General features: G+C 47.3%; 1 protein-coding gene across 1 annotated transcript; it reads left to right on the forward strand.

Annotated features, from left to right (window-relative positions):
• Window positions 1-93: 93 nt before the first annotated feature.
• On the forward strand, window positions 94-24,480 carry POFUT1 (protein O-fucosyltransferase 1). Its single transcript, XM_065921817.1, has 7 exons — window positions 94-332; window positions 1,914-2,035; window positions 6,882-7,064; window positions 8,209-8,321; window positions 15,489-15,681; window positions 17,068-17,310; window positions 20,469-24,480. The coding sequence occupies exons 1-7, from the start codon at window positions 200-202 to the stop codon at window positions 20,655-20,657; spliced, it is 1,176 nt and encodes a 391-aa protein (XP_065777889.1). The 5' UTR covers window positions 94-199; the 3' UTR covers window positions 20,658-24,480.
• Window positions 24,481-25,293: the final 813 nt, after the last annotated feature.

Here is a 25,293-nt window from a genome sequence, read left to right on the forward strand (position 1 = left end):
TGGGAACCTCGCGAGCGGGCGCTCGGGCCGTGGAGGGGGCGGTGCCGCGGGATCTCTATGGTCCCGCCCGCCCGCCGGCTAGAGCGGCCGGGGCGGCGCGCGGGCGGCACGCGGGGGTCGCCGGGAGCGGGGCGGACGTTCGCGCTTTTCCTTCCCTCCCAGCCTCCGCGCCGCGGCGCCCTCTGGCTCTGGAGCCGCTATGGGCGTCGCCGCGTGGGCACCGTCGCTCTTGCCGCCGCGTGTGTCTCTCCTGCTGCTGCTTCTGCCGCTCCCGGGGCTGTCCGTGGGCTCCTGGGATCCGGCCGGTTACCTGCTCTACTGCCCATGCATGGGTAAGGCCTCCCGAGCCTTCTGTCCAAGTGGGGAAACTGAGGCCAGGAAAGAAGAAGCCACTCCTCTGAGGCGCCCAGAGACGCCTTGACAGGTCGGAGAACGGACTCCAGCGCTGGACAGGGCCTGCTCCTCGACTTTCTGCCCTTGTGGCAAGGACACGGAGGGGCTTCTCTGTCCAGCAGATGAGGAAACCGAGACCAGGAGAGGTTACGATGTGTCTTGCGCAAAACCTGAGCCAACCCCGAGTCCAGTAAATGGAGTTAGTGGGGTAGAACTTGATGTCACTGACCCAGTGCTGGCTCTGGGCGATTCATTCAACACATGTTTATAAGGCACCTACTGGGTGCCCAGCCCTGTTCTCTGCTCTAGGGATACGGTGGTGATAAGACAGAAAGCTCTATGCCCTTGTAGAGCCTTCATTTTACTTGAGAAAAACACCATAAAAGATAGGCATAAAGAGTAAGTAATTGCATAATATCTTAGAGGAGAGTAAGTGCTATGGGAAAATTAAAATAGAGCAGGGTAAGGGAGAATCTAAAAGCTGGCAGTGGGGTGCAGTTTAAATGGGGTGGTGGAGTGTCATTTTAAAGTCACTCATACCTAAAGCCCTCCAGTCTCCTGACCATGATGGTATGTCCCTCTGCGCATCATCTCCACCACACCCTTCTCCCCAGATGTTCCAGTTACAGGCACAGTTATCCCTTTCTGTTCCTTACACAGGCTCGGTCCTGCAGCCTGCGCTATTCCCTCAGCTGGGAACACCCTCCTCTTGCCTCTGTGCCAGACCAACATCTTCCCATCCTCATGCACAGCTTATAAGTGTCGCCAGAAAGGACTTCAGTGACCTCAACCCAAATAATCTCATCATTTTTCTCCATCACCAAACATGTTTGCTTATCTTTACTGTTATCCTACCTGGACTGTGAATGCCTTGAAGGCAGAGACCTTGACTTTCTTGCTCACTCCTGTGTCCCAGGACCTAGCAGAGATACTGACACATTGTAGCCTCTCTACAGTCTTTGTGGAATGAATGAATGGATGCCTGCTGGGGAAGACAGAAACAATCAGATAGGGCCCTTGCCCCTGAGGCACTTACAGGCTGAGGAAAGGGCCAAAGGCCAGGAAATGGGAAAGGACATTCTAAGAAGAGTGGAAGAACCACTCAAGTAGCTCATCCAAAGTGGGAGATGGAGGATGGGTACTGAATATGGCAGAAGGGTCATGAAAGGATCCCAATGAGTGAGGCATTGGAGTTACCCCTTCATGTACAGAGGGGAGGAAATAGAAGGGCACCCCTGGCAGATGTGATAGCAAGAGCGGAGACATGGGGGTGGGAATGGGAAGTACAGAGCATGTTTGGGAAACAGCAAGAACCTGGAATGACTGAGGCAGAAGAGGCAGGGCCTGAAGGGCCTTGACCATCAGACCCAAGAGTCCAGACTCGGTCCCATGCTGCCAGCTCCCCTGGCTATCCTTGGTATCCTGGTCCTCCCCATCCCTGGCTCCACATCCTTTCTGAATCTTCATACCCCAAGCCCTCAACGCCCCAGTCCTCACTTCACCTGCAATATACCATCCAGGGCGCTTTGGGAACCAGGCTGATCATTTCTTGGGCTCCCTGGCATTTGCAAAGCTGTTGAACCGCACCCTGGCTGTACCTCCTTGGATTGAGTACCAGCATCACAAGCCTCCTTTCACCAATGTGAGTACTTCCTGCCTGCTGTTTGCCCTTGTCTACCTTTCCCTAGTCAATGCTCACCTCTGCTTGACCCCAAGTCCTTTTATAGGCTTTATCTCCCATCACCCTGAGTTTGCCCTATCCACCACCCAGAACTGTCCTCCCTGGCTAACTCACTAACATTTATTCAGCACCTGCTTTCTGAGCACTGCATGAGGATTAATTCTTTTTCTCCCATCACATTTCTATTAAGAAACAGGTTTAGAGAGGCTTCCCTGTTATGGGCTTCCCTGGTGGCTCAGAGGATAAAGCATTTGCCTGCAATGCGGGAGACCCAGGTTCGATCCCTGGGTTGGGAAGATCCCCTGAAGAAGGAAATGGCAACCCACTCCAGTATTCTTGCCTGGAGAATCCCATGGATAGAGGAGCCTGGTGGGCTACAGTCCACGGGGTTGCAAAGAGTCGGACACGACTGAGTGACTTCACTCACTTTCCTTCACTTAGAGAGGCTAGGTATCTTACCACATTCACACAAGCAGAACTGGAATTCAAGCTCATGTCTGTGTGACTCCAGAGCCTGTGACTGGAAGCTCTAGACTCCATTTCCAGCCTAGTCTGGTCCCACCCATTGGTCACAGGTGATGGGTGCTATTATCAGTTATGAGGGAGAAACTGAGGCACAGGTTAGTTAATAACTTGTCCAAGGTCACAAACTAGAGGAGTCTGGCTCCAGCACCACCTCCCAGCTCAGTAACGGGTCCCTTAGAATGAGAAGTCCAGCATCGTCTTAATTTCTTGCATGTTCTTGATGACTTCCATTGGCCTGTCTGTTTTAGTTCACATTTTAACTCCAGGGGTCTGGTAGTGGGAACTGAGTTAATATTTAGTGAATTGACTTTGAAAGTTCTTAATAAACTTCGAAAGGTTATATGCAAAACACCCATATTTCTTTCTTACAACCTTTTCTCTGCATAGTTTTTATTTTTTCTTGTGCATGCCATTTTTAGAGACATTTTTAACAGAGGATAAAAGCCAGTTTTCCTGGTGGCTCAGACGGTAACGCGTCTGCCTACGATGCCAGAGACCCAGGTTCGATCCCTGGGTCGGGAAGATCCTCTGGAGAAGGAAATGGCAACCCAGTCCAGTACTCTTGCCTGGAAAATCCCATGGATGGAGGAGCGTGGTAGGCCCATGGGGTTGCAAAGAGTCGGACACGACTGAGCAACTTCACTTCAATGAGGTCATAGCCTGAGTTGGCCACTGACTAGCTGTGTAGCCTGGTCAAGGTACTTGACTTCCTTGTGCCTCAGTTGTCTCATCTTTAAAATAGGCTGGAAATAATTATTGCTCCTTCCCTCAGTGAGTTAGCGATGGTGGTATCCCTCCCTCTTAGAATCAGCTGAGCCGTTCAGTGTAAAGTGCTTATGACACAGAGAGTCCTCAGTAACTGGGCACAGCTGATGCTCGGTCTTTTTGCGCTTACTGTTACAGTTCAGACATGGCCCATTCATCTCCTTCTGGTTCACTTGCCTTCTCTTCTCAGCTAGGAGTCTTTCAGAGTCTCTTCTTGCTTGCTACAGGTTACTCAACCTACTCCAGTTAGACTTTCCTTCCCCAATGGGACTGTTCTCACAGAAGGTCACTAGAGACCTCAGAATTGCCAAATCCAGGGGTCATTTCTCGGTTTCTATCTCATCTGACCTCCCGGTGGCACCTGACCCCATGAGCCTGTCTCCTTGAACTTCCTTACTCCCCTGGTTTCCAAGACACAGCCTGTTCCTGCTTTAGCCCGACCTGCCTGCATTTTCCTCTTTGTGCTGCAGCAAGGGCTCCTTTCTCCCCACCCACTGTTTAAATGTTGGTGTGTCTCCTGTTTCTGTTTGCTTGTTAGCTGTGTGACCTCAGATGAGTTATCTAGATGCTGTCCGCCCAGGTTTCTTCATAAGTAAACTAGGGATGGCTGTATTCTTACCTTTCACAATTAGATGGTCAAGTCCATGAAACATGACGAGTATAGCACCTGGTGCTAATCCAGCACTCAATAAATATTAGTTGCTTTTATTACCATTATTTGCTTTGCTCTAAGTTTCTGTTGACTCTTGCAGCTTTCATTATTCTCCATGTACCTTCCAAATTTATCTGTGGCCCTGACTCTCTGACCACAGGCCCAGTATTTCAAACTCCTCAGCCCTTGAGTCTGCTTGGATGACCCACAGAGTCAGCACCTTCCCCTCAAACCTGTGTTCCCGCCTGTATTTCCAGCCTTAGTTTATGTCACCTCCATTCACCTGGATACCAAGCCAGGAACCTAGACGTCATCCTAAATGCTTCCCTTTACTCTGTACTTCACCTTTCTTTACATTTTCTAACCTGTCCGTGCTTCCCCATCTGTCAGAGTTAGGAGAGATGCTCAGACATACATGTTGAAACAAAACAACAAAAATACATGTTGAATGAATTGTTATTGTTTTGTTGCTAAGTTGTGAATGACTCTTTGTGACCCCATGGACTGCAGCACACCGAGCTTCCCTGTCCTTCACTATCTCCCAGAGTTTGCTCAAACTCATGTCCATTGAGTCAGTGATGCTATCTGACCATCTCATCCTCTGTTGCCCGCTTCTCCTCCAACTCATGTTGAATAAATACTTGAACAAATAAAAGGACCATTGCAGTAGCCTCCTAATCTTTTTCTCCCTTGTCTAATCTCACCATCAGGACATTCTCTCTTCTGTCACCAGAGAGATCTTTCAGGAGAGCAGATCTCATAATATTTCTGCTTAAAATCCTTTGCGTGACCTCATTGCTAATAAGTAAGGTTCTCAAAGCCTGCTCATTGGAACACCAATGGCTTAAGTAGAACCGGTGCAGTGGTTAAGTCAGTTTGGGAAATTATGTTCTCAGTTCTTCATTCCCCCCAAATTTGGAGATTCAAAGTGCATGTTAGCGTTATTAAAGGCCCTGAGAAGTCCTGTCATAAAGAAACCTGCTTAGCATTGCATTTCTCAGGCCTGTTTATTTCTGGAGCCTTTTTATTGCAGAACCCTTTACCCACCTGAACTAGTAGAACATGCTTGGAAACTCTGACCTATAGGATAAAGTCTAAATTGTATTTCATAGTGTTCCAAGAAATTTTCTTAAGTCTCGAAAAATGCAGAGATTAATATAATCACCATCCATGTACTCACCATTAGCAATGATAATCATTAACATTTTCTTGTCTTTGCTTCATCTCTTTTGTTGTTAAGAAAAGAAACAAGGTTACAGATAAAGTTGTTAAAAGATAAAGTCTATCTTGGTTCAAGGCTGCTCCTAGTCCCTCCCCCATGCTCAGAGGCAACCACTATCATGGACTTAAGTATCTTTTTTTTTCTTTTTCTTTTTTTTTTCTTAGTATCTTTTGGTGGAACTCCTTCCAAGTTCTTTCCAGTACTGCTTCCATTATGGCACTGAGCATCCTTTATCCCTCTCCTGGTACAAAGGGCAAGAACTTGTCTAGGGCAAATACCTAGAGGTAGAGGGTGCATTTAAAATTCTATTTTTAATAGATGCTCTAAGTGGTTATACTCCAAAGTAGTGGCTCTAAAATGTATGCCTCTACTATCAGCTATATCTTTTCCAATAATTAGAAGTAAGCTTTTTAAAAATATTTATTTTATGTATTTTTGGCTGCTCTATGTCTTCATTGCTGCGTGCAGCAAGTAGGGGCTACTCTTGGATGTGGTGCGCGGCCATCTCATTGCAGTGGCTTCTCTTGTTGCAGAGCATGGCTCTAGGGTGTGAGAGCTTCAGTATTTGTGACACGTGGGCTCAGTAGTCGCAGCTCTCAGGTTCTAGAGCACCGGCTCAGTAGCTGTGGCACATAGGCTTAGTTGGTTCACAGCATGTCGGATCTTCCTGGACCAGGGATCAAACCCATGTCGCTTGCATTGACAGGTGGACTCTTAACCGCTGGACCACCAGAGAAGCCCAGAGTTAAGCTTTTACACTTTTGTTGGTCTCTTGGGTAAGAAGTGGTGTCCTGTTGTATTGTCATTTTCTTTTTCCCAGTTCTAGTGAGCCTGCACATCTTTTGAGTGTATTGGTTGTTTGGGTTCTCTCTGCTGTGAGCTGCTCACTCCTATCCTTTCCTGCCCATGTTTTCTTTTGTGTCATTTGTCTTCTTTCTTACAAATCAGCAGGCATTTTTGAACATGAGGTACATTACTATTTGTCCATTAGTTTACAGATGTTTTCTCCCAGCCTCTGTTCTAAGCTTGGTGTCCTTGTCAGAAGTTTGTCACTGACATGAAGTCTAAGCTCTCTGGGTCATAGAGTGTATGGGTTTGTTTGTTTGTTCGTTTTTAATTAAAAAATATTTTGTTTATTTTTGGTTGCACTGGGTCTTCGTTGCTGTGCGTGGGCTTTCTCTAGTTGTGGTGAGCATGGGCTACTCTTAGCTGCGGCGCACAGGGCTTCTCATTGTGGTGGCTTCTCTTGTTGCGGAGCATGGGCTCTAGGTGCCCAGGCTTCAGGAGTTGCAGTACACAGGCTCAGGAGCTGTGACGTGCAGCTCTAGGGAATGAGGGCTTCGTTAGTTGCGGCACACAGGCTCAGTAGTTGGGGTTCTTGGGCCCTGGAGTGCACAGGCTCAGTCGTCGAGGCTCACGGGCTCTAGAGTGTGGGCTCAGTAGTGGTGCTCCGTGGCATGTGGAATCTTCCTGGACCAGGGATTGAACCCGTATCCCCTGCCCCCCATTGGCAGGCAGGTTCTTATCCACTGCACCACCAGGGAAGTCCTAGAGTATGTGGTTTCAATGGATGTCTTTGAAGCAGCCACTAGGGTACTGAGGGAGGCCCTTCCACCTCCTCCTTTTCCCCACTTTTCCTGTAGGTCCATGTGTCCTACCAGAAGTACTTCAAGCTGGAGCCCCTCCAGGCCTACCATCGAGTCATCAGCCTGGAGGACTTCATGGAGAAGCTGGCACCCACCCACTGGCCCCCTGAGAAGCGGGTGGCATACTGCTTTGAGGTCGCAGCCCAGCGAAGTCCTGATAAGAAAACATGCCCCATGAAGGTGAGTCCTGTGGGTCAGGGGACCCTTTCTGCCTGTTCTGGTTCCTCAAGGCCCGGAGACACTGCAAGATAGCAATAGAAAAAGCCTGGAATAGAAAAATGGAGATTTAAGTCCCATTTCTGGCATTTGTCAGCAGTGTCACTTTGGGCAGAGGACTTTGCTTCCTCTGAGCCTTTATTTCTACCTATAAAAACGCCAGTCCCTGCTGTGTCTTGCTCACAAAGTATCATGAGGGCCAGGAGTAAGAATGCTTGTAAACTGAAAAGTACCACATCAGTAATGATAACTGGTACTCACATAGCACTTATAACATGCTAGGTACCATGTTAAGAGCTTTTCACAAATTATCCCACTTAGTCCTTCAACTGTTTCATGAGGAAAGTGCTATTAATATTCTCATTTTATAGAGAGGACACCGAGTGCAACAAAGAGAGGTTCAATATTTTGCCCAAAATCATATAGCAAATAAATTGTGGTAATATGGCTGCATTTTCCACCCTCCTAACTTGTATACTTTCTTGCCTCTCAGCAGGTAAATGCGAGGCTGTCATATTTATCAGAAGTTTGTAAATTTCTGGCACTTTTGGAGTAAGACAATCCCCAATATGTCTTTCAGTGTTTATGCTAAAGTCTGGGGAGGGTAGGTGAAGACGCCATGAAATTTGAGAAGGGAAACCTTGCTTTCAGCCCCAGTATTGCCCTCACTTGCTCTGTGAGCTTGAGCCAATGTCTTACCTTTTCTGGGCCCTGGTTTCCATCTTGAAAATAAGAGCATAGATCTTAGCTGATTAGCTGATCTTGAAACTCTCTTGGAGCTCTTAGTCTGTGGTCCCAAATCGAAGGTCAGCTGCCTCCCCAGACCCCCACCAATGCTGCAGGATTGGCAGGATATGGCATGTGAGCAGGAAAGACTCCTTCAGTTATTGTGGTGAACATTTCCTGCTGAAAAGCAGCCTGGAGGCCAAACCACCCTCCTCAGCCCCCAGCCCAGGAATTACGAAGTTACATTCCTACTCGCCCATCCTATGAGAGTATTTCAGACCGAGTCAGATAGTACAGGGTTTCCCCATCCACAGTTCCTTGGCCCCAATCCCACCTGGCTCTCTTTCCTTCCCAGTAAGCTTTGGCCACTCTCTTTCTCCAGGAAGGAAACCCCTTTGGCCCATTTTGGGATCAGTTTCATGTGAGTTTCAACAAGTCGGAGCTTTTTGCAGGCATTTCCTTCAGCGCCTCCTACAAAGACCAGTGGATCCAGAGGTACATGGAGGGGGCATTGTTGCTGGGATTAGGGGGAGGAGTGGGGGGCCCACGGGCATTCAGCACTTTCCTGGTTGCTCTTCCCTCTACCACACCCTGCACCCTGATGTATGAGACCAAAGGTGCGGCTGTTCTGTCTGTTGAACTTGGGATCCTATGTGATCTGTTCCCATCTCAACGCCTGACACGGTGGGACGTTGACCTGCCACGAGGTTGAGCAAGAGTTTATCAGCCGATAAAGGATGTCATAAAAAGAATATTGTGCAGTCACATGCATCTCAATTTCCTCCTTGAGGCGTGAGAATCACTCCCCTGTTACCTTCCTCTTCACAAGGTGAAAATTGGAAGCCTCTTCTGGAGAAGAACAGCTTCAGGTACAGAATGAGAAATGATGTCATCCTGATAATAATTGGATGTGCTTTATTAGTTGCATTCCACTAAACTCTATTTAAAAAAAAAATAGGTTAGCAGGGCATAGGCACAAGCTGTGAAATATTTATAGAGCGTCTGTCACGTATGAGACATAGTGCTCAAAGGCCAGAGGTGATACATAAAAATGAGGAAGACCCAGTCTTAGCCTTCAGCTGGCTGCAGTCTAGATAAAATGATGACACTAACATAGTACACTTGCCATTGATGCTATAGCATGGCCAGAAAGAGCAGGGGCTTAGACATCAGACCTGGGTTAGGAGCCGTGAGGGGCTTATGAATTCTTGCGTGGTCCCAGCAAGGCAAAGGAAGACTGATTTACCATTAGACAGCCCTGAGCTCTCATGCAGCCCTTTCTTTCTCAGATAACCCTGAGTGAGCCAGTCAACCTGTCTGACCTGAGCTTCCTCCTTGGTTTAATGGACAGAGCACTATGGTATGTGCCTCCTAATGTATAAATCACATGACAAATAGTAGAGGGCCGGTCCGTGTTACCTGTTACTGTTATTCACATGCTTTCTTTTATTTAAGCCTTTGAGAAATTTCACAAAGTGGGTATTATGATCAATTTCCATTTGACTGGTGAGGAAACTGAGATCAGTGAGGTTATTTAAATAACTTGCCCAAAGTAATGCAGCTGTTGAGTGGGCAGCTGGGGTCTGTGTGTAAGGCTTTTATAGTTAATAAAAACTAATATTTATTTAATGCCTACTGTGTGCCAATTGCTGTACTAAGTCTTCTCTACCTGAGTCTTCCAAGATAATAGCTCATTTAATAAATTCACAAGTCTGTGACATAAGTGTTACTGTCATCTCTGCTGCACAGGTAAGGAAATTGAGGCAGAGAGAAGTGAAATCACTTGCCTGAGCTTGATGTGGCAGAGCTGTGATTTGAACCCAGGTCACCTGACTCCAGAGCACCCATTCTTCATCACTGTGGAGAAAAGAGCTGTGCCTTAAACAGCTCCCAGCTCCTATTTGGGACTTGCGTTCAGAGCTAGTTCATGAGCTACTAAGGAGACTCAATCCTGGCAGAGTCTTACCCCCCTCATAGTTGATCCTGCATAGGAAATTGTTGATTTCCATTTAATTATCTGCTTGGTCCTCCCCATTCTGCTCTGAATGAACCTAGAGCTATTGCCAGAAGGTAGACTGTCCTCAGAGGATGGAGATTTGCTTCTAAAATGCTCGGGGAGAAAAATGACACCAGTTCTAAAAGCTCATTCCAAAAAGCCAAAAAAAAGCACACAATCCTGGTTGGAGAAGGGACAGTGCTACATGGATGCATCAGTTGGACAATGTTGCTGAAACACTTGTTCATGGCCACCCCATGGTCTTGTTTGAGTTCGTTGAGTTGTAGGAATTATGTGAGGGCTTGGGGAAGCTTTTGCCTTTGAGCCAACTTTTTCGGCTTACTTTCTTGCTGTTGGAAGTTGTCCTTCCATTGCAGGAGTGTGGGTGTCAGGGGAACAGTATTGGCAAGAGTCAGATGCTTCCCTGCTCACTGGGTAACTGCAGGTTGCTTCCCTTCTCAGGCCACAGTGCTCAATCTATAAAATGAAGGAATTGAGCAAGATTGATCATTTTTTTTCCTTTTTAAACAATTAATAAGATGACATTTGTTTTTTTGTTTGTTTTTAGTTTTTAAAATAAATTCATTTATTTGGCTGCCCTGGGTTTTAGTTGCAGCATGCAGGATCTTTATGGGCTTCCCTGGAGGCTCAGTGGTAAAGAATCCACGTGTACTACAGGAGACTCGGGTTCGATCCCTGGGTTGGGAAGATCCCCTGGAGAAAGAAGTGGCAACCCACTCCAGTATTCTTGCCTGGAGACTCCCCATGGATAGAGGAATCTGGTGGACTACAGTCAGTGGGGTCACACAGAGTCAGACATGACTGAGCATGTGTGCATGCATATGTGGGATCTTTAGTTGCAGCATGAGGGATCTAGTTCCCTGACCAGGGATTGAACCTGGGCCCCTTGCATTGGAAACAAAGAGTCCTAGCCACTCCACCACCAGAAAAGTTCTAAGATCAGTCGTTTTCAAACTGTTCTTTGAATTTTAGAGTTGTGGAGAAGCGCTTATAGTGCCATGGGGGGGCCAAGTTAGAGCTGTTCAGTTCCCCTCTCCCACTACCAATCAGTAACCCTCTTGTATATCAGCTGAAAGTTTCGGTGGTCACGGGTCTGGGTGTACCAGGTTTAAATTAGGTACCTGTAAGAGAAAACCCCCAAATAACAGCAGACTAGCAAGACAAAAGTTTTATGGTTTTCTTATGTAAAAAAGGACTGCAACCCAGGGCTGCATGGTGGCTCCCTTGTGTCTGGGAATTAGGCTCCCATCTGTGCTTAGCTGTCCCATTACCGGCTTTTATCCTTAGTGTCACCTCATGGGTCAAGATAACCAATGAAACCCCAGGCAGCTGGAGGGACAAAAGGGGCAGAAGGGCCCCTCCTCACTTTTCTAAGGAGCCTTCCTTACAGCTTGCTTACACCAGCTCATTGGCTAAGTACTTAGATGTGCAGCTGTACCTAGCCCCAAGAAGTACTGAGAAATGTATTTTGGGCTTCTGTGTGTCCAGCTTGAAATTTGGATTCTAGAAGAAGAGAATAAGGGTTATTTCTTCCCCACTGAGGATCTTTCCATCTCTGCTGGTTCTGAATCTATCAATACCCTGGTGGAGGTTTAATTCAATAGAAATTTATTTATTGCACTTTCACTGTTGGAAGGCTGTGAATCATTAGGCTGAACCATTCTCTTGGCATGAAGGCAACAGGTATTTGAGCATGTGGCTTATTGTTCTCCCTGGCTGCAGCCTTCCTGAGTGGATATAAACAGGTGACAGGCAGTTGGCAGGGCTGAAACCTGAAGGATGAGAAGGAGCCAGGCATGAAGAGCTGCAGAGAAAGGCAGTTTTTCATGCCACAACCGAGAGCTAGACTCTGCCTTGTTCATATGCCTGCATCCTCTGTACCCTGCATAATGTCCATTCACTGGTGTCTCTTGGGCACACACATGGGTGCTGTGCATGGAGAAACTCCAGCTTGGGAGGGGGATCTCAGTAGAGTCAGTGTAATGGTAAAACACCCCAGAGGCTCACTGCTCCCCACAGTAGGAGAGTGTGCCTTATTCAGCTGGATAGCTACCAGGCTCAGGGCCTGACTTAGGGTCACCAGCCAGGGATGTGAACAGATGGAGCTAGTTAAGCTTTCTTTCCAAACAAGACCCTCATTCCCCACTTTCACTCCAAACACTAGTCTCCTCATTGGGAGCAAAGGAGCGCATCAGTTTGGCTTCTCACTGCTGGTCATGTCAGTAAGGATGTTGCATCCAGATCCAACCAAGATGGCTGTGTGAGCTGATCCAGATCCAGGTAAAGGAGTCATATTCCAGACTTGCAATTCACCAAGGGTCAGCAGCAGATTCTTTCCAGGAGGTCAAGGAGGGCAGAGGTCCTGGTTTTATCCTAACGTTCCAGCCCCCTAGGAAGTCACAACTTTGTTTTTCATTTGAAGTCCTTTAAGGTGGCCTCTGAAAGTCACTTAAGGGCCTGGCCCATAGTAGGTACTCAGTTATGGTTCTCTTCTTCCTTTAACCCCTGACTACCTGATCTGGTCTTTCTGGTGAGATCTCTGGCTCATTCATTCATTCCAAGTATATTCATTGTACCTACTATGTGTTGAGGCCTGCACTGAGACTGGGAATCAGAAGAATAAGCCACATATTCACCTTTTGAGGAACTTATTGACTGGGTGGGGGAGCTGGGAGTGAGGTACAGTAGTTAAAAACAAAGGTTCTGGAGGAGACTGCCTGGATTCAAATCCCTTCTCTGCCATTTCCTAGCTGTGGACCACGGGCATGCTACTTAACCATTCTGTGTCTCAGTTTCCTTATCTGTGAAGTGAGAATAACGGCAGTACTTGCCTCATGGGGCTCTTAAGAGACTCAAATGAGTTACTGTACACAAACTAACTGGAACACTGCCTGTCCCATGTATGTACATATAAAATTAAACCCTGACAGGACAAGTGGTAGATAGAGCTAGGCTGTTGATGAACACTTGCTCATTGCTTCCTTGGCACAGGGCTTACACCCGTGTGTGTGGCCTTCACCGTGAACAAAAGCACTCGGGTCTAGCCTCATGTCAGTGGACAGGGATTGTGGTTACTGAGCACATCATTGTGCAGGAAGCAGCAAAGAAGTGGGATGGAGCCCACTCCTAGGAGCTGAGGCTTGGGTGTGGCAACTGGTCTCGGAAGTTTGGAGGTGTTTGTGGTGTTTGGTCAGGTGTGAATAAAGAGTGGCCCGTTCACTGCAGCTCTTTCGCATGGGGGAAAGATTGGAACAGCCTCATTGACCAGCAGGAGGGGACTAGATAGATAAACTGATTTCCTCATGCAGGTGGGAAACTTAGGGAGATGTTAATGTGGTCACATGATCCATACCATCAACATGGCCAAATGTCTAAAACAGAGAGTTAAATTTTTTTAAAGTTGTAATAGATTACATGCAGAATGATGACAATGATGGATATGGTGAGAATCAAAATTTTGTGAGAGCTTTCTACATGCCAAGCACTGTTCTAAGTGCTTTGCTTGTATTAATCTGTTTGATCTTCTCAACAGCCCTCTGAAGTGGGAACTGTTATCAGTTCTATTACACAGATAAGAAAACTGAGGCACAGAATGGTTTTAGTCACCTGCCGAAGTTAGTGACATAGCCAACATTAGAACAAGGTCGTCTGGCTCTATAGTGCACACTTTCACCATTGCACCGTATAAAGAGCACACAGGACAATACTTTTTTATACAAATAGTGAAAGTGCAACCATTCATAAAACCACAGTATCTCCTGGAAAGAGGAGGAAGAGGGGAAAAGACCATAGGATAGAGCTTTTATTTAGGTGTGTATTTTTAAAAATCTGAACGTAAAGTATTAGTATTTGCTAATTTGGGTCACAGGTATGTGGACTGTTAAATTATTTTCTCTTTTCCTGCATGCTCTGAAATATTCAGTAATTTTTTCACTAAAACTTTTATTGAGGTAATTGTAGGTTCATGTGCACTTGTAAGAAATATTAATAATACAGAGAAATCCCAAGTGCCCTTTACCCAGTTCTCCCCAGTGGTAACATTTTGCAAAACTATAGCACAGTATCACAATCAGGATGTTGACATTGGTACAATCCATCCATCTTATTCAGATTTCCCCAGTTTTACTTGAACTCACTTCTCTGTGTGTGTATATTTAGTTTTATTCAATTTTACCATGTGTGTATGTTCGTATATCCATTACCACAGTCAAGATACTGAACAGTTCTAACATCACAGAGGTCCTTATGTGGCCAGTTTATAACCACACACACCTACACACACACACACACACACACAGCCTAGTCCCTGGTGACCACTAATCCCATCTCCATTTCTTTTTTCTCTACTTTGTCATTTCACAAATGTTATATAATAGAATCATTCAGTGTGTGACCTTTTAAGATTGACTTTTTTCCACTCAGGATTCCCTTGAGATCCATCCAAGTTGTTCCCTCTATCAATAGCTGGTTCCTTCTTATTGCAGTAGTGTTCTATGGTGTGGGTTTGTTCTGCAGTTTGTTCAACAAGTCACTTGTTGAGACATCTGAGTTGTTTCCAGTTTTTGACTATTATGAATAAAGCTGCTGTGAACATTCACATACTAGTTCATGTGTCATAGAGGTTTCCATTTCTCTGGGATAAATGCCCAAGCATACAGTTGCTGGGTCATATGGTAATTGCTTGTCTAGTTTTATAAAAAAAAAAACTGCCAGACTGTTTTCCAGAGTGACGTACCTATTTCATAATTTTAGGGAAAGGATTTTGACTGGCAGAGGGAAGGCATACAAGGTGGAAGGGAGAAGTCTGCAGAGATCTGGAGTTGGAAAGTACTTTGCAAGTTTATGGAACAGTGGGGCATCTTGTGTTGCTGGAATATAGCCTGGCCTTAGCTAATGAGAGAACACAGGTTTGCTCTTCACTCAGTCAATCAACAAGTCTTTACTGCGCTCTTATGTGTATCTAGACACTGTTCTAGGCACACAGAGATACTGCCCTCAGAAGCCTGAGTCCAGCAGAAAAGACGGGTGAAATAATTACAAGGTGCACTGTGAACAAGGGGGAGGGAGAGCCTTCGGCAGGGAATGACAGGGATATCTTCAGACCTCTGGTGCTTTCATGAAAGCAGGGATCATGCCTGTCTTACTCTCCTCTGGGCCTCAGCACGTAGTAGGCAATCAGTAGATATGTGTTAAGTGTTGAGTAAATGATCTCATCCACCGTACACGCTCCCTGTGAGTGTGACCTGTTAGCAGCTGCACTTCCTAATCCCACCGTGTGGGTAAAAGGGCAGAGATTCAGTCTAGACACCCCACCCTGGAGTGAATTACCGCACCACAGATTGGAAGCCAGCATGACATACAAAGGGCTGGAATGCTCTACTGTAAATTTTTAATTGTTGAACAAGCAAAGAAGGTTGTAAATTCCTCGTGGCGGGACAGTATTGCATATTGTGGCTGTTGCCGCTGCCAAGGTCTCTTATCAGCCCGTTGGTGTTTCACAACCTCTCGTGCTTCTTGCATGTTACGGGGCCCCTCCGCAGGGTCTCTGGGACGTGGTGCAACGCCACCCTTTTTCCCGTGGGGGTGGCAGCCAGACTCTCTGTGCGTCGTCTGTCTGACTTCTTCTCATTTTGTCTCCTGCCTAGATTTTCTCCAGAGGAACATCCAGTGCTTGCCTTGCCTGGTGCCCCTGCTCAGTTCCCTGTCCTGGAGGAGCACAGGCCGCTCCAGAAGTACGTGGTGTGGTCAGACGAGATGGTGAGGACAGGGGAGGCCCAGATCCGCGCCCACCTCATCCGGCCCTACGTGGGCATTCACCTGCGCATTGGCTCCGACTGGGTAACTTCCCCCTTCCTCTCGTGGCTGGGTTGGACGTAGCCATGAGCAGGGCCCATGTCTGTGTGACACTGAACGCTGAATCCATTGCACCAAGTCCTAGCCAGGGCAAAGAGACCTCACTCGGCCAAGCTGATGGGGTTATGCCCCACAGTCCCACCATGGACACATCTGAAATGTGTCTTCAGAGTGCTTGCTTGGTAGTTCTCGTTTTTAACAGTTGCCCTTTTTTCCTCATTTCACAGATGGATAAACTGAGGTATCTAGCTAGGCCCTGAGTCAGGCAGCAAGCCAGAGAGCGCCCACAGTCTTCCGCCCCAGCTCAGTGTTTAGCCAGTCAACTCCTTGTTGAAAAACAAGCTCTGGAGGTTGGGTGGGGCTCCCAAGAAAAGAAGATACCATTCTCCAAATTCGGCAGCTGCTTAAATGTGCAAAAACCTCATCAGATTATCCTCCCTGTGAAAATAACCGGAGCAGTTCAGACGATCTCCTTAGTTTACATAAGAAGATATGTATATATCTGTATGTGAGAAATACTCATTAACGGAAACTTGAAAAATACTCAGAAGTATGGAAATTAGATCAAAGTGTCATTTGAGGAAGCAGTCACATCCATATGACCCCCTTCCTGCCCCTCCACGAAATAAAGGAGCCAGGACCTGTACTCTCCCAGGACATAAGAAAATAATAAGCTGCTTTTTTTTCTTTAATCTAGCATAATGCTGATACCAAACATTAAAACGTAAACTCAGGAAAATAGAGTCCATTCTCACTAGTGAACATAGATGCCCAGATCCTAAGTAAAATATTACCAAGTAAAATCCAGTAGCATATTAAAGAACATGCAACACAAACAAGTAAAATTTATCCCAGTGATGCAGTGAAATTTATTATATTAATGCCCAAAGAAAAAAAATCATATAGTCATCTCAGTGGCAGCCAAGAAAGCGCTTGATAAAAAGTCAACATTCATTTATGATTTAAAAAAAGAAGAAAAACAACTCTTAACCAACCGGGAATACAAGGGCCCCACCTTAGCTTGATAAAAGGCTATCACCAAAACCCACAGCAAACATACACTTCTTGGGGCTATCAGAAGTGTTCCCACTGAAGTCAGAAATCAGATGAGGCTGCCCATTATCACCAGCGCAGTTCAAAATTCTGCTGGAAGTCCTAGATAATACAATAAGACCAAGAAAAAAAAACTGTGAAAAGCCAATATCCCCTTAGCACTGTTAACTGTTGATGCATTTCCCTTTTCCTCAGTGGTTTTAAAAAAAAAAAAAGAGTTGCACTCTTGTATTGCCTGCCTTTTTCCCTTTCCTGGGCTCTTACTTCTGGGGTTGTGGGCAGTGGCTGTCTATAGCTCTGTCCCCACCTGCCCCACAGAAAAACGCGTGTGCCATGCTGAAAGATGGAACCGCTGGCGCCCACTTCATGGCCTCCCCACAATGCGTGGGCTACAGCCGCCACACCGCCGCCCCACTCACCATGACCATGTGCCTCCCTGACCTGAAGGAAATCAGGCGCGCCCTGAAGCTCTGGGTGACAGCGCTGAATGCCCAATCCGTCTACATCGCCACCGACTCTGAGAGTTACCTGCCTGAGATCCAGCAGCTCTTCAAAGGGAAGGTACCCGTGGGGTGTGGGCCTGGAGGGAGAGCAGCTGGAAGGGAATCAAAGGAAGCGCCAAGGTGCTCCCTCCGCTCCCACCTCATGCTTCATGTTCTCCCGCCACCAGGCTTTTGCTTGAACATCCTGTTCTCTAGTTCCTGCCCTTCTTAAAACCCCAGCTCAGACACCTCTGCTGGGGCTCTGCAGGCTTCCCTCCACTCCTGTTGCTGCTGGATCCCGACTGGGAGCTGACACAGCACTTGATCACATCTCCTCCTGAGACACCAAGACTGTGAGACTCATGTAGAAACATGTCTTATTTCTTCCCAGGAGCTGTGGCTCCTTGAAGGCAGGATCCAGGGTAGACTCATTGTTCTGTTCTTCGGGGTCTAGCCTGATACTTTGACCTCCTCCAGGGCTGAGACCCCGCCTTGCTCTCACCGGCTAGGACAGTGCCTGACACATGGTAGGCTCTTGGTGAATGTTTGGTGGTTAAGGATGTTGAGTGGGCTCTGGGGGACGGAGGGGAGGGGGCTGTCTAGTGCCGCAGAGGGATTAAGAGCAGGAACTGTGGAGCGTGGGGCCTTGGGCCCTCCTCCCTTTGCAGCCTTGCACCAGTTACTTGATCCCTCTGTGCTTCTGTTTCCTCATCAGTAAAATGGGACTGAGAGTAGTGCTATCCTGGGGGGTAATTTTGAAGATCAAGTAAGAAGAAGCTAAACTGGTCCGGTACAAAATAAGTTCTCGATAAAGTTAGCTGTCATCCATCGTAGACGTAGGTGGTTGATGAATACAGGAAAGGTTCTATTGTGCTTCATAAATGCTTAAGGAAGGGGTGAATAGTAGGGGTTTGACATAGGAGTAAATAGTAGAACGCGCTTGGTACTGTGTAAGTGAAGAATAGGTAATAAGTAATTATGTATTGGTAAAACGGTGGAGTTAATAGTGAACATTCAGTAAGACTTTGGAGTGCATAAAGCCCCTAGATGCTCGTGCAGACCTTAAAAGACAAACATCCGCTTTCTAACAGTGGGTGCCCTTGGCTTTATGTCGAGGGGCTCCCTTTCCCTCTTTTACGGGCTTGTTGAGGAAGTGCCTTGTAGAGGAAGTGCCAAGTCACAGCATTCTGGTCCCCACCCACCCACTTTATAGAAGAATATCAGAGCCGGAGACCTTGAAGCACCTCCGACCCAACCTCTGCATTTTAAAACTGAGGAAACCAAAGTCCCAAGAAAGGATAGAATTTACCCGGGAGGTCTCAGGGCTAATTTTAGTGGGCATGACACAGAGGGGTAAGTTTCAGGGCGTGGGCGGAATTGTTCTGGGGATTTTGGCCATGATTAAGCTGGTATTATTTTTCTGCTACCATCTGAATAGCAAGATGATGATTTTTGTTACATCAGAAATCTCTGTGTGACAGCAAAGCACTTTCAGCCCCAGCTCTGCCCACACCCCCTACCTCCGTACTAAATGGAAGGATGCGGAGAGTCCCAGGGAGTTTTTTGTGAGTTTTTAGAGTTGGTATACTTGTTACACCTTGTGCCTCTTGCCATTTCTATTTCCTGTTCCTGTGCCACTGTTCTTGCCCTTCTCCACTCCTCACCTCCTTTCGTGGGCTCAGCCTACCCTCTCTCCTGAACTAAGCCTTGCTCATCCATTAAGCTGGGGCAGTGCTGAGCCGGGGATGCTGATAAATAAGATGTAGTGCTGCCCTCCAGGGCTCACAGTCTAAACTCAGGAAAAGAGATGTGCAGAGAATTATAAGGTATGCCACAGGAGAGGGCCAGGCTTGGGTATGAGGGCTCATTCACTCACTTGTCCAGTCCCCAGATGCATATTGAGACAGACCACCGTCAGAAGTGACCAGCAAACCAACACAGCCCCAGCCAGGTACAGGAAATGGGCGTTAACCAGCGAATCACGGAGTGAAAGCTACACACGAAGATGTGTGCTACAACGTAAAGGAACGTGGTTCTGTGCAAGTGCAAAGCAGGGGAACCTGAACTAGACTGAGGGGCCCAAGGAGATGAGACTTGAGCTGCAGAGTGAGAGTTAAGTAGGAGTTAACCGGGCAAAGAGACAAGCACTCCCAACAGAGAGAGGAGCATGTGTAAAGGTCCTGAGACAGAAGGGAGCCTGGTGTGAAGTGGCTGCAGCTCAAGGTGGAGAGGCAGCTGAACAGGCCTTTGACCACATTCAAGATTTGTAGTCTTTATCTGCAGGGCAGTAGGGCACCAGTTAAGGGTGCTCAGCTTGGGATAGAGGGAGGGAGGAATAAGGGAGTAGGGAAATCTGTGAAAGTTTTTTTGGCTGCTTTCCTATGGTATCTGGGCTTCCCTGATAGCTCAGTTGGTAAATAATCTGCCTGCAATGCATGAGACCCTGGTTCGATTCCTGTGTCAGGAAGATTCACTGGGGAAGGGATAGGCTACCTACTTCAGTTTTCTTGGGCTTCCCTTATGGCTCAGCTGGTAAAGAATCCACCTGCAATGCGGAAGACCTGGGTTTGATCCCCGGGTTGAGAAGATGCCCAGGAGAAGGGAAAGGCCAGTATTCTGGCCTGGAGAATTCCATGGACTGTATAGTTCATGGGGTCGCAAAGAGTTGGACATGACAGCTTTCACTTTCACTTTTCCTTTGGTAAGCAGACCAGTAGAAGAAAAGATATGGTGACCAACCAGGGAGTGGTAGTCCATCAAGAGAAAGGTTCACCGTTGAGGAATATCTCAGGGATAGATTGGACAGGACTTAGTCTCAGAGGCATCCAGGCAGCAGAACCAGGTGGGTGGGGTACTCTTTGGTCAGATTGTGGTTTGGTTGGAGAAGCCAAGCCCCTGAGGCGAGGGCTTTATGAAAAAGTCAAACCTTGAACTGAGCCTTGAGAGTATGGTCAGGACTGCGATGGATGGGAAAAGGCATTCCTGGCGGAAGACACCAATGAGCAAAGGCAGAGTGTGAACGAGTGGTGTGTGTGTGGAGCTGAGGGTTAGGGTCACCATCTGCTAGGCAGCGCTTCTCTCAGGCACCCCAACCCTACCTGTTAACGCTTTGTACACCTCCTCCTCTGTCTGTGACTTCAGCACAGAGAAAGAAGGTGAGGGGTGGCTGCAGGCCTAGTCGGATCTGGCCACTTTGTCCTGAACCCTGGCTAAAACGCCCTGCCTTTCCTCCTGCAGGTGAAGGTGGTGAGTCTGAAGCCTGAGGTGGCCCAGATCGACCTGTACATCCTCGGCCAAGCTGACCACTTTATTGGCAACTGTGTCTCCTCCTTCACTGCCTTCGTGAAGCGGGAACGGGACCTCCATGGGAGACCATCCTCTTTCTTCGGCATGGACAGGCCCCCTCAGCTGCGGGACGAGTTCTGATCCTACCTGGAGCACACCACCAGTCTGAGCTATTCCCTCCAGCCAGGCCTGGCAGCCAGAGATGCTCCCAGGGTTGATCTCCCAAGGATCAGAGAACAGAGAAAAGTACCAGGGACTTCCTGGAGGAGGAAGACAGTCCATCTCCCAGGACACAGGACTTCCAAGCTCCTAGTGGCCAGACATCCCCCTTTCTCATGTGCTCCCTACAGCTTCTCCTGGGAATTTCTCACACCAGCAAAGTAGTCCAAGCTCTGTCTTTTGGTCTGCCCTGCTCTGAGGAGGCTGAGATGCTCAATTCTCTTCAGAGAAATTTTATATATAGAAAAAGATTTTTATAGTTTTGATACAAGATCATGACTCCCCTGGAACTCTCTCTTATCTTAAAAAAAATAAGTGAAGTTCATTAACATAGGTACCTAAAGTGACCTTAACAGAATGTGGATAAGGCTAGGGCTGAGTGGGTGTAATGACCGCTTTACCACATGACCCCCCAAAGTGGCCCTCAGGCTCATCCCCACTGCCTGGCCTGAGCCACTGTCAACCGCCACTTCCTAGGCCATTTCCAGGGTTTGGGGCACAGTCTTCTCCGTCGTAAACACTATGTACAAGGAAGTTGTCGACCACTATGCTGTCAGTACGCCACAGACGGCTAAGTGCTGCTCACACAGCTCGTTCCCAGCAGGGAGCACCCGCATCAAGCCAGGCTGTCATGGTATTGCTCTCAGAGTCTCTTGGTAGTTGGTGGCTTGCCCCAAACATGGCACCATCAGGGTCTCAAAACACGTCACCAGGGTCAGGGCTTGCTGGCCTGGTGGGATCCTTTTGAGGTCTCTGTTATCTCCTGTCCCAAAGGGCCTGGTTGTAGAACTTTGTCATTAAATTGGTCTCCAGGGCCTGTCCTCCCAGCCTTCCTCCTGCAGCGGGAGCCTTCTGACTGTATCCTCACAGGGGCGTGGTCACTAAGCCCCAGACCAGATGGAAGATTCTCAGTACCCAGGAGCCATCACATTGCATTCCTGGGATTGTCTGCTCCATCCCATCCAGTGTAGTCTCAGCCAAGCCCATGAGGCCTAAAGTGTTAGGGTTGTGAGTTTCTTTGTCTCTCAGATGCTATAGTGGTAAAAATACATGACCTCCAAGACCCTGTGATTTTTCAGTCTTGAGGAAATTCTCAGTTTCCTCAGGGTCACACAGCCAGCAGTGGTCAATCCAGATTTGACCTCCAAAGGGCCAGTGCTGTTGGCCAGCCTGCTCTGCTCCTCCAGTTCACAAGACCAAGTTTACTCTGTGTGTGCGCCATGGAGGCCTCACATGGAGAAACAGCCACCTTTTGTCTCCATTGGGCTCTATCCATGGGTTTGCCACTGCCAGGAGCCTTCAGGGAGGGATAATCCCGCAAGAAACAGAGAGCCCACCTGAAGCTTACAGTTCTCTTGGGTGGTTCTAACATTCATGTCTGTTACCTGCTGATTACTTGCCCACCATGTGGCCTGCTTTGGCCTTCAACCCTGGGAAAGTGGGGGAGACTCTGATGAGAGCCAGTCCCAGAGCTCCACACAGCTATGTCCGGTGGGTAGCTTTTGGGAAGAGATGCCTTTTTTTCAGGGCATTCTGGATCAGAGGCTGCAGGGCAACAAGGATCTCAAACAGTGAAGATGGCATTTGCTGCTTAGAGCTGCCATCAAACTCTTAACACAGAAAGGGCATTTGTATTTCCCCTCTGGGGAAAATATTTTAAATCCTGGGTGGACTCAGAGATCTAGTTTATCTGCTCAGACTTGTTCACGAGCCTCACTGAGGGACATGGGAGTGAGCCCCTGACTCCATTGGGTGGTTGGGAAGGTGTGGCTCTCTGACTGATGTCATTTTTTGCACACACTGGAGAGTCTGGGGCTGAAATAGGCCCCCCAAATCCTCTTGATGAGCGTCAGCAGTCATAATAGCTTGTGTTTCTGGAGGTGAGGGCGCTAGAGCTATAGTCTGATTCTGTGTGTTTTGTAGGCGAGCACTTTATTCCTTTGACCCAGTTTCCCCACCTATAAAATGGTGATAAAACCGACGACAACGACGGGGTTGTTGAATGGCCCCAGTCAGATAAAGGGAGTATAAGGGCCCATTGTAAACTTGAAGGAGACAAAGGCCCATACGTGGCTGTTGGTTAGTGTGACTGCCTCTGGTCACACGCCTCCTCTCTGCCGGCCACTGTGCTTGCTAAGTGTTTTATGGGTGTTCCCTGGTTTAACCCCCACCTTAGCCCTGGGAAGTAGAAACTTACTCTTTCTGCACAAGGCAGGATTAACACTCAGAAAATTCTCAGTTTCCTCAGGGCCACACAACCGATAGTGGTCAGCCCCAATTTGACCTCCAAAGGTCAGTGCTGTTAGCTAGCCTGCTCTGCTCCTCCAGTTCACAAGACCCAGTTTATTCTGTGTGTGTGCCATGGAGACCTTGAATAGAGAAATGGTCAGCAACCTTTTGTCCCCAGTGGGCGCCAGCCATGGGTCTGCCACTGCCAGGAGCTTTCAGAGAGGGAGGATCCCCCAGGAAAGAGAAAGCCCACCTGAAACAGAGTTTTCTTGGGTGGTTACTTGACTCAACATGCTTTCATTCAACAGGTGTTTATTGACCAGGTGCCAGGCTCTGTGCTGGGTACTAGGGATTTAGCAGAGGATCAGACATAAATTCTTTGTTCTCAAGGAGTTTGCATTCTAATAAATAGAAGGCATAATAAGCAGATATATCGTAGGAGGTGTTAAGGGCTATAAGAAAACTAAAAAGTGCAGATTTTAGTGCAGAGGGGGAGCAGTGCTGGTTTAGATGAGCTCAGGGAAGGCCTCTCTAAAGAGCTGGAGGGGGTCACGCTCATTCAGAGTTTTGGAGGCAGTGCAACAGCAAGTGCAAAGGTCCTGAAGCTGGAATGAAAACTAGTAAGGAGGTCGGTGTGACTGGAGTGGCAGAAGTGAGGCAGGGAACAGAGTAGATGAGAGCAGGTGACATGACCCATCCTACAGCCTAGTTAAGATCAAGCCCTGGCTTTTATTTGGAGAAATGTGGGAAGCCTTGTGGGGTCTGAACTAAGGAGAGTCATGGTCTGATTTACCTTTTTGTAGGCTTCCATGTGGAGAGGAGCTGGGAGGGAGGAAGAGTAGAAGCAGGAAGACCAAGATAGAGGCATCACAGGGATGCCCGCAAGAGAAACGACTGAGCTCAGGCAGCGGTCATGGCACTGATTGTGGTGGAAGCTGGTCAGACTCTGGATGTATAAAATCACTTTAAAGTTTCAATCTTTTTTAAAAAATGTAAGGTCTTTACATAGTTTCAATCATGCAGTATATACAATCTAATGTCCTGTTTTTTTTACTTAATAGTGTATCATGTTTTCCATGTTGGTACATGGTCTGAATAAATGTTTTTAACGATATAAAATTCCACTGAGGGGTGTCCCATAGTTTATTATGTCCCATAGTTTATTGTTGTTTTACTATGAGAACTTAGTATTTTCCCAGTTTTTCACTATTACTATTTGGAAAATATTTTCATTTGTAAGTTTTTTTTCTGTTATCTAACATTTTTATGAAGATAAATTCTAGGAAGTGGATTTGTTAGATCAAGACTTAAAAATAAAAGTTACTTTTTGGGAATTCCCTGGCAATCCAGTAATTAGGACTTTAGTGTCTCACTGCTGAGGACCTGAGTTCAGTCCCTGTTTGGGGAACTAAAATCCTGCAAGCTACCTGATGTGGCCAAAAAATAAAAAAGCTGCCTTTTGAAAAAAATTCAAATATCCATAAAAATTGTAATAAATGAACTCTCAGTTTCAACAGTCCTCAGTATTTCATCAGTCTTGTTTCATTTACTGTCTCATTCCCAAGTATACATACTGGAGACTTTTGAAGACAGTCTGAATATGTTTTGAAGGAAGAGCCAGCAGGGTTTGCTGACACACTGCAGTGGATTAGGAGGGAAGAGGAAATCCAGAATGCACTGAGGTCTAGGGCCCAAGCAACGAGGAGAAGTTGTCCCTGACTTGCAGAGTGACCTTGACGTGGGTCACTCACCTCCGAGTTCCACATGCTAATGGTGGTCTCCGGAGGATCCTTGGAGAGCCCTTAATATGGCAGATTCCAGGGGCCCACCTCAGCCTGAGGAATCAGAATGTCTGGTGTGTAGTGCCCAGGAATCTGCAACTTAAGATGCACCTTCAAGTGATTTTGATGCCCAGTAGCCCAAGACCTACTTAAGTTGTAGTCCTTGGACCTGCAGTGTTGACATCCCCTGGGGCAACTTGTTTGAACTACAGACTTCTAGGCCCCACTCTGGACCTGCTGAATCAGAATCTCTGCAGATGCAGCTCAGCAATCTTTTAACAAGCTCTCCAGGAGCTAAAACTTGAATACCACTGGTCAGAAGGCCGTGGGGTGATGCACAGTGGTCAGCCAGCCAGCAAGCACTTACGGAAGGCCTTCCCTGAGGCCTGGCACGCCTTGAAAATTCCACCAAGCATAGTCAGTGGTGTGGCTCTGTGAGGTCCCTCGTCGTGCTCAATTTGTGTTGTAACATTGACTTTTTTCTCTTTATTTTGCACTGGGGGAAATGTTATATACAGCCCTTGATTTAATGGAGTTCATTGTTTTAG

The sequence above is a fragment of the Muntiacus reevesi genome, chromosome 2 (genome assembly GCF_963930625.1).
Source record: "Muntiacus reevesi chromosome 2, mMunRee1.1, whole genome shotgun sequence".
Classification (NCBI taxonomy): domain Eukaryota; kingdom Metazoa; phylum Chordata; class Mammalia; order Artiodactyla; family Cervidae; genus Muntiacus; species Muntiacus reevesi.

Excerpts from the sequence above, each read along its gene's own strand:
- POFUT1 (XM_065921817.1), top strand. The coding sequence starts at position 200 with ATGGGCGTCGCCGCGTGGGCACCGTCGCTCTTGCCGCCGCGTGTGTCT. Across the intron at positions 333-1,913 it reads GCTCTACTGCCCATGCATGG|GGCGCTTTGGGAACCAGGCT; the intron begins GTAAGGCCTCCC and ends TATACCATCCAG. Across the intron at positions 17,311-20,468 it reads AGCAGCTCTTCAAAGGGAAG|GTGAAGGTGGTGAGTCTGAA; the intron begins GTACCCGTGGGG and ends TTCCTCCTGCAG.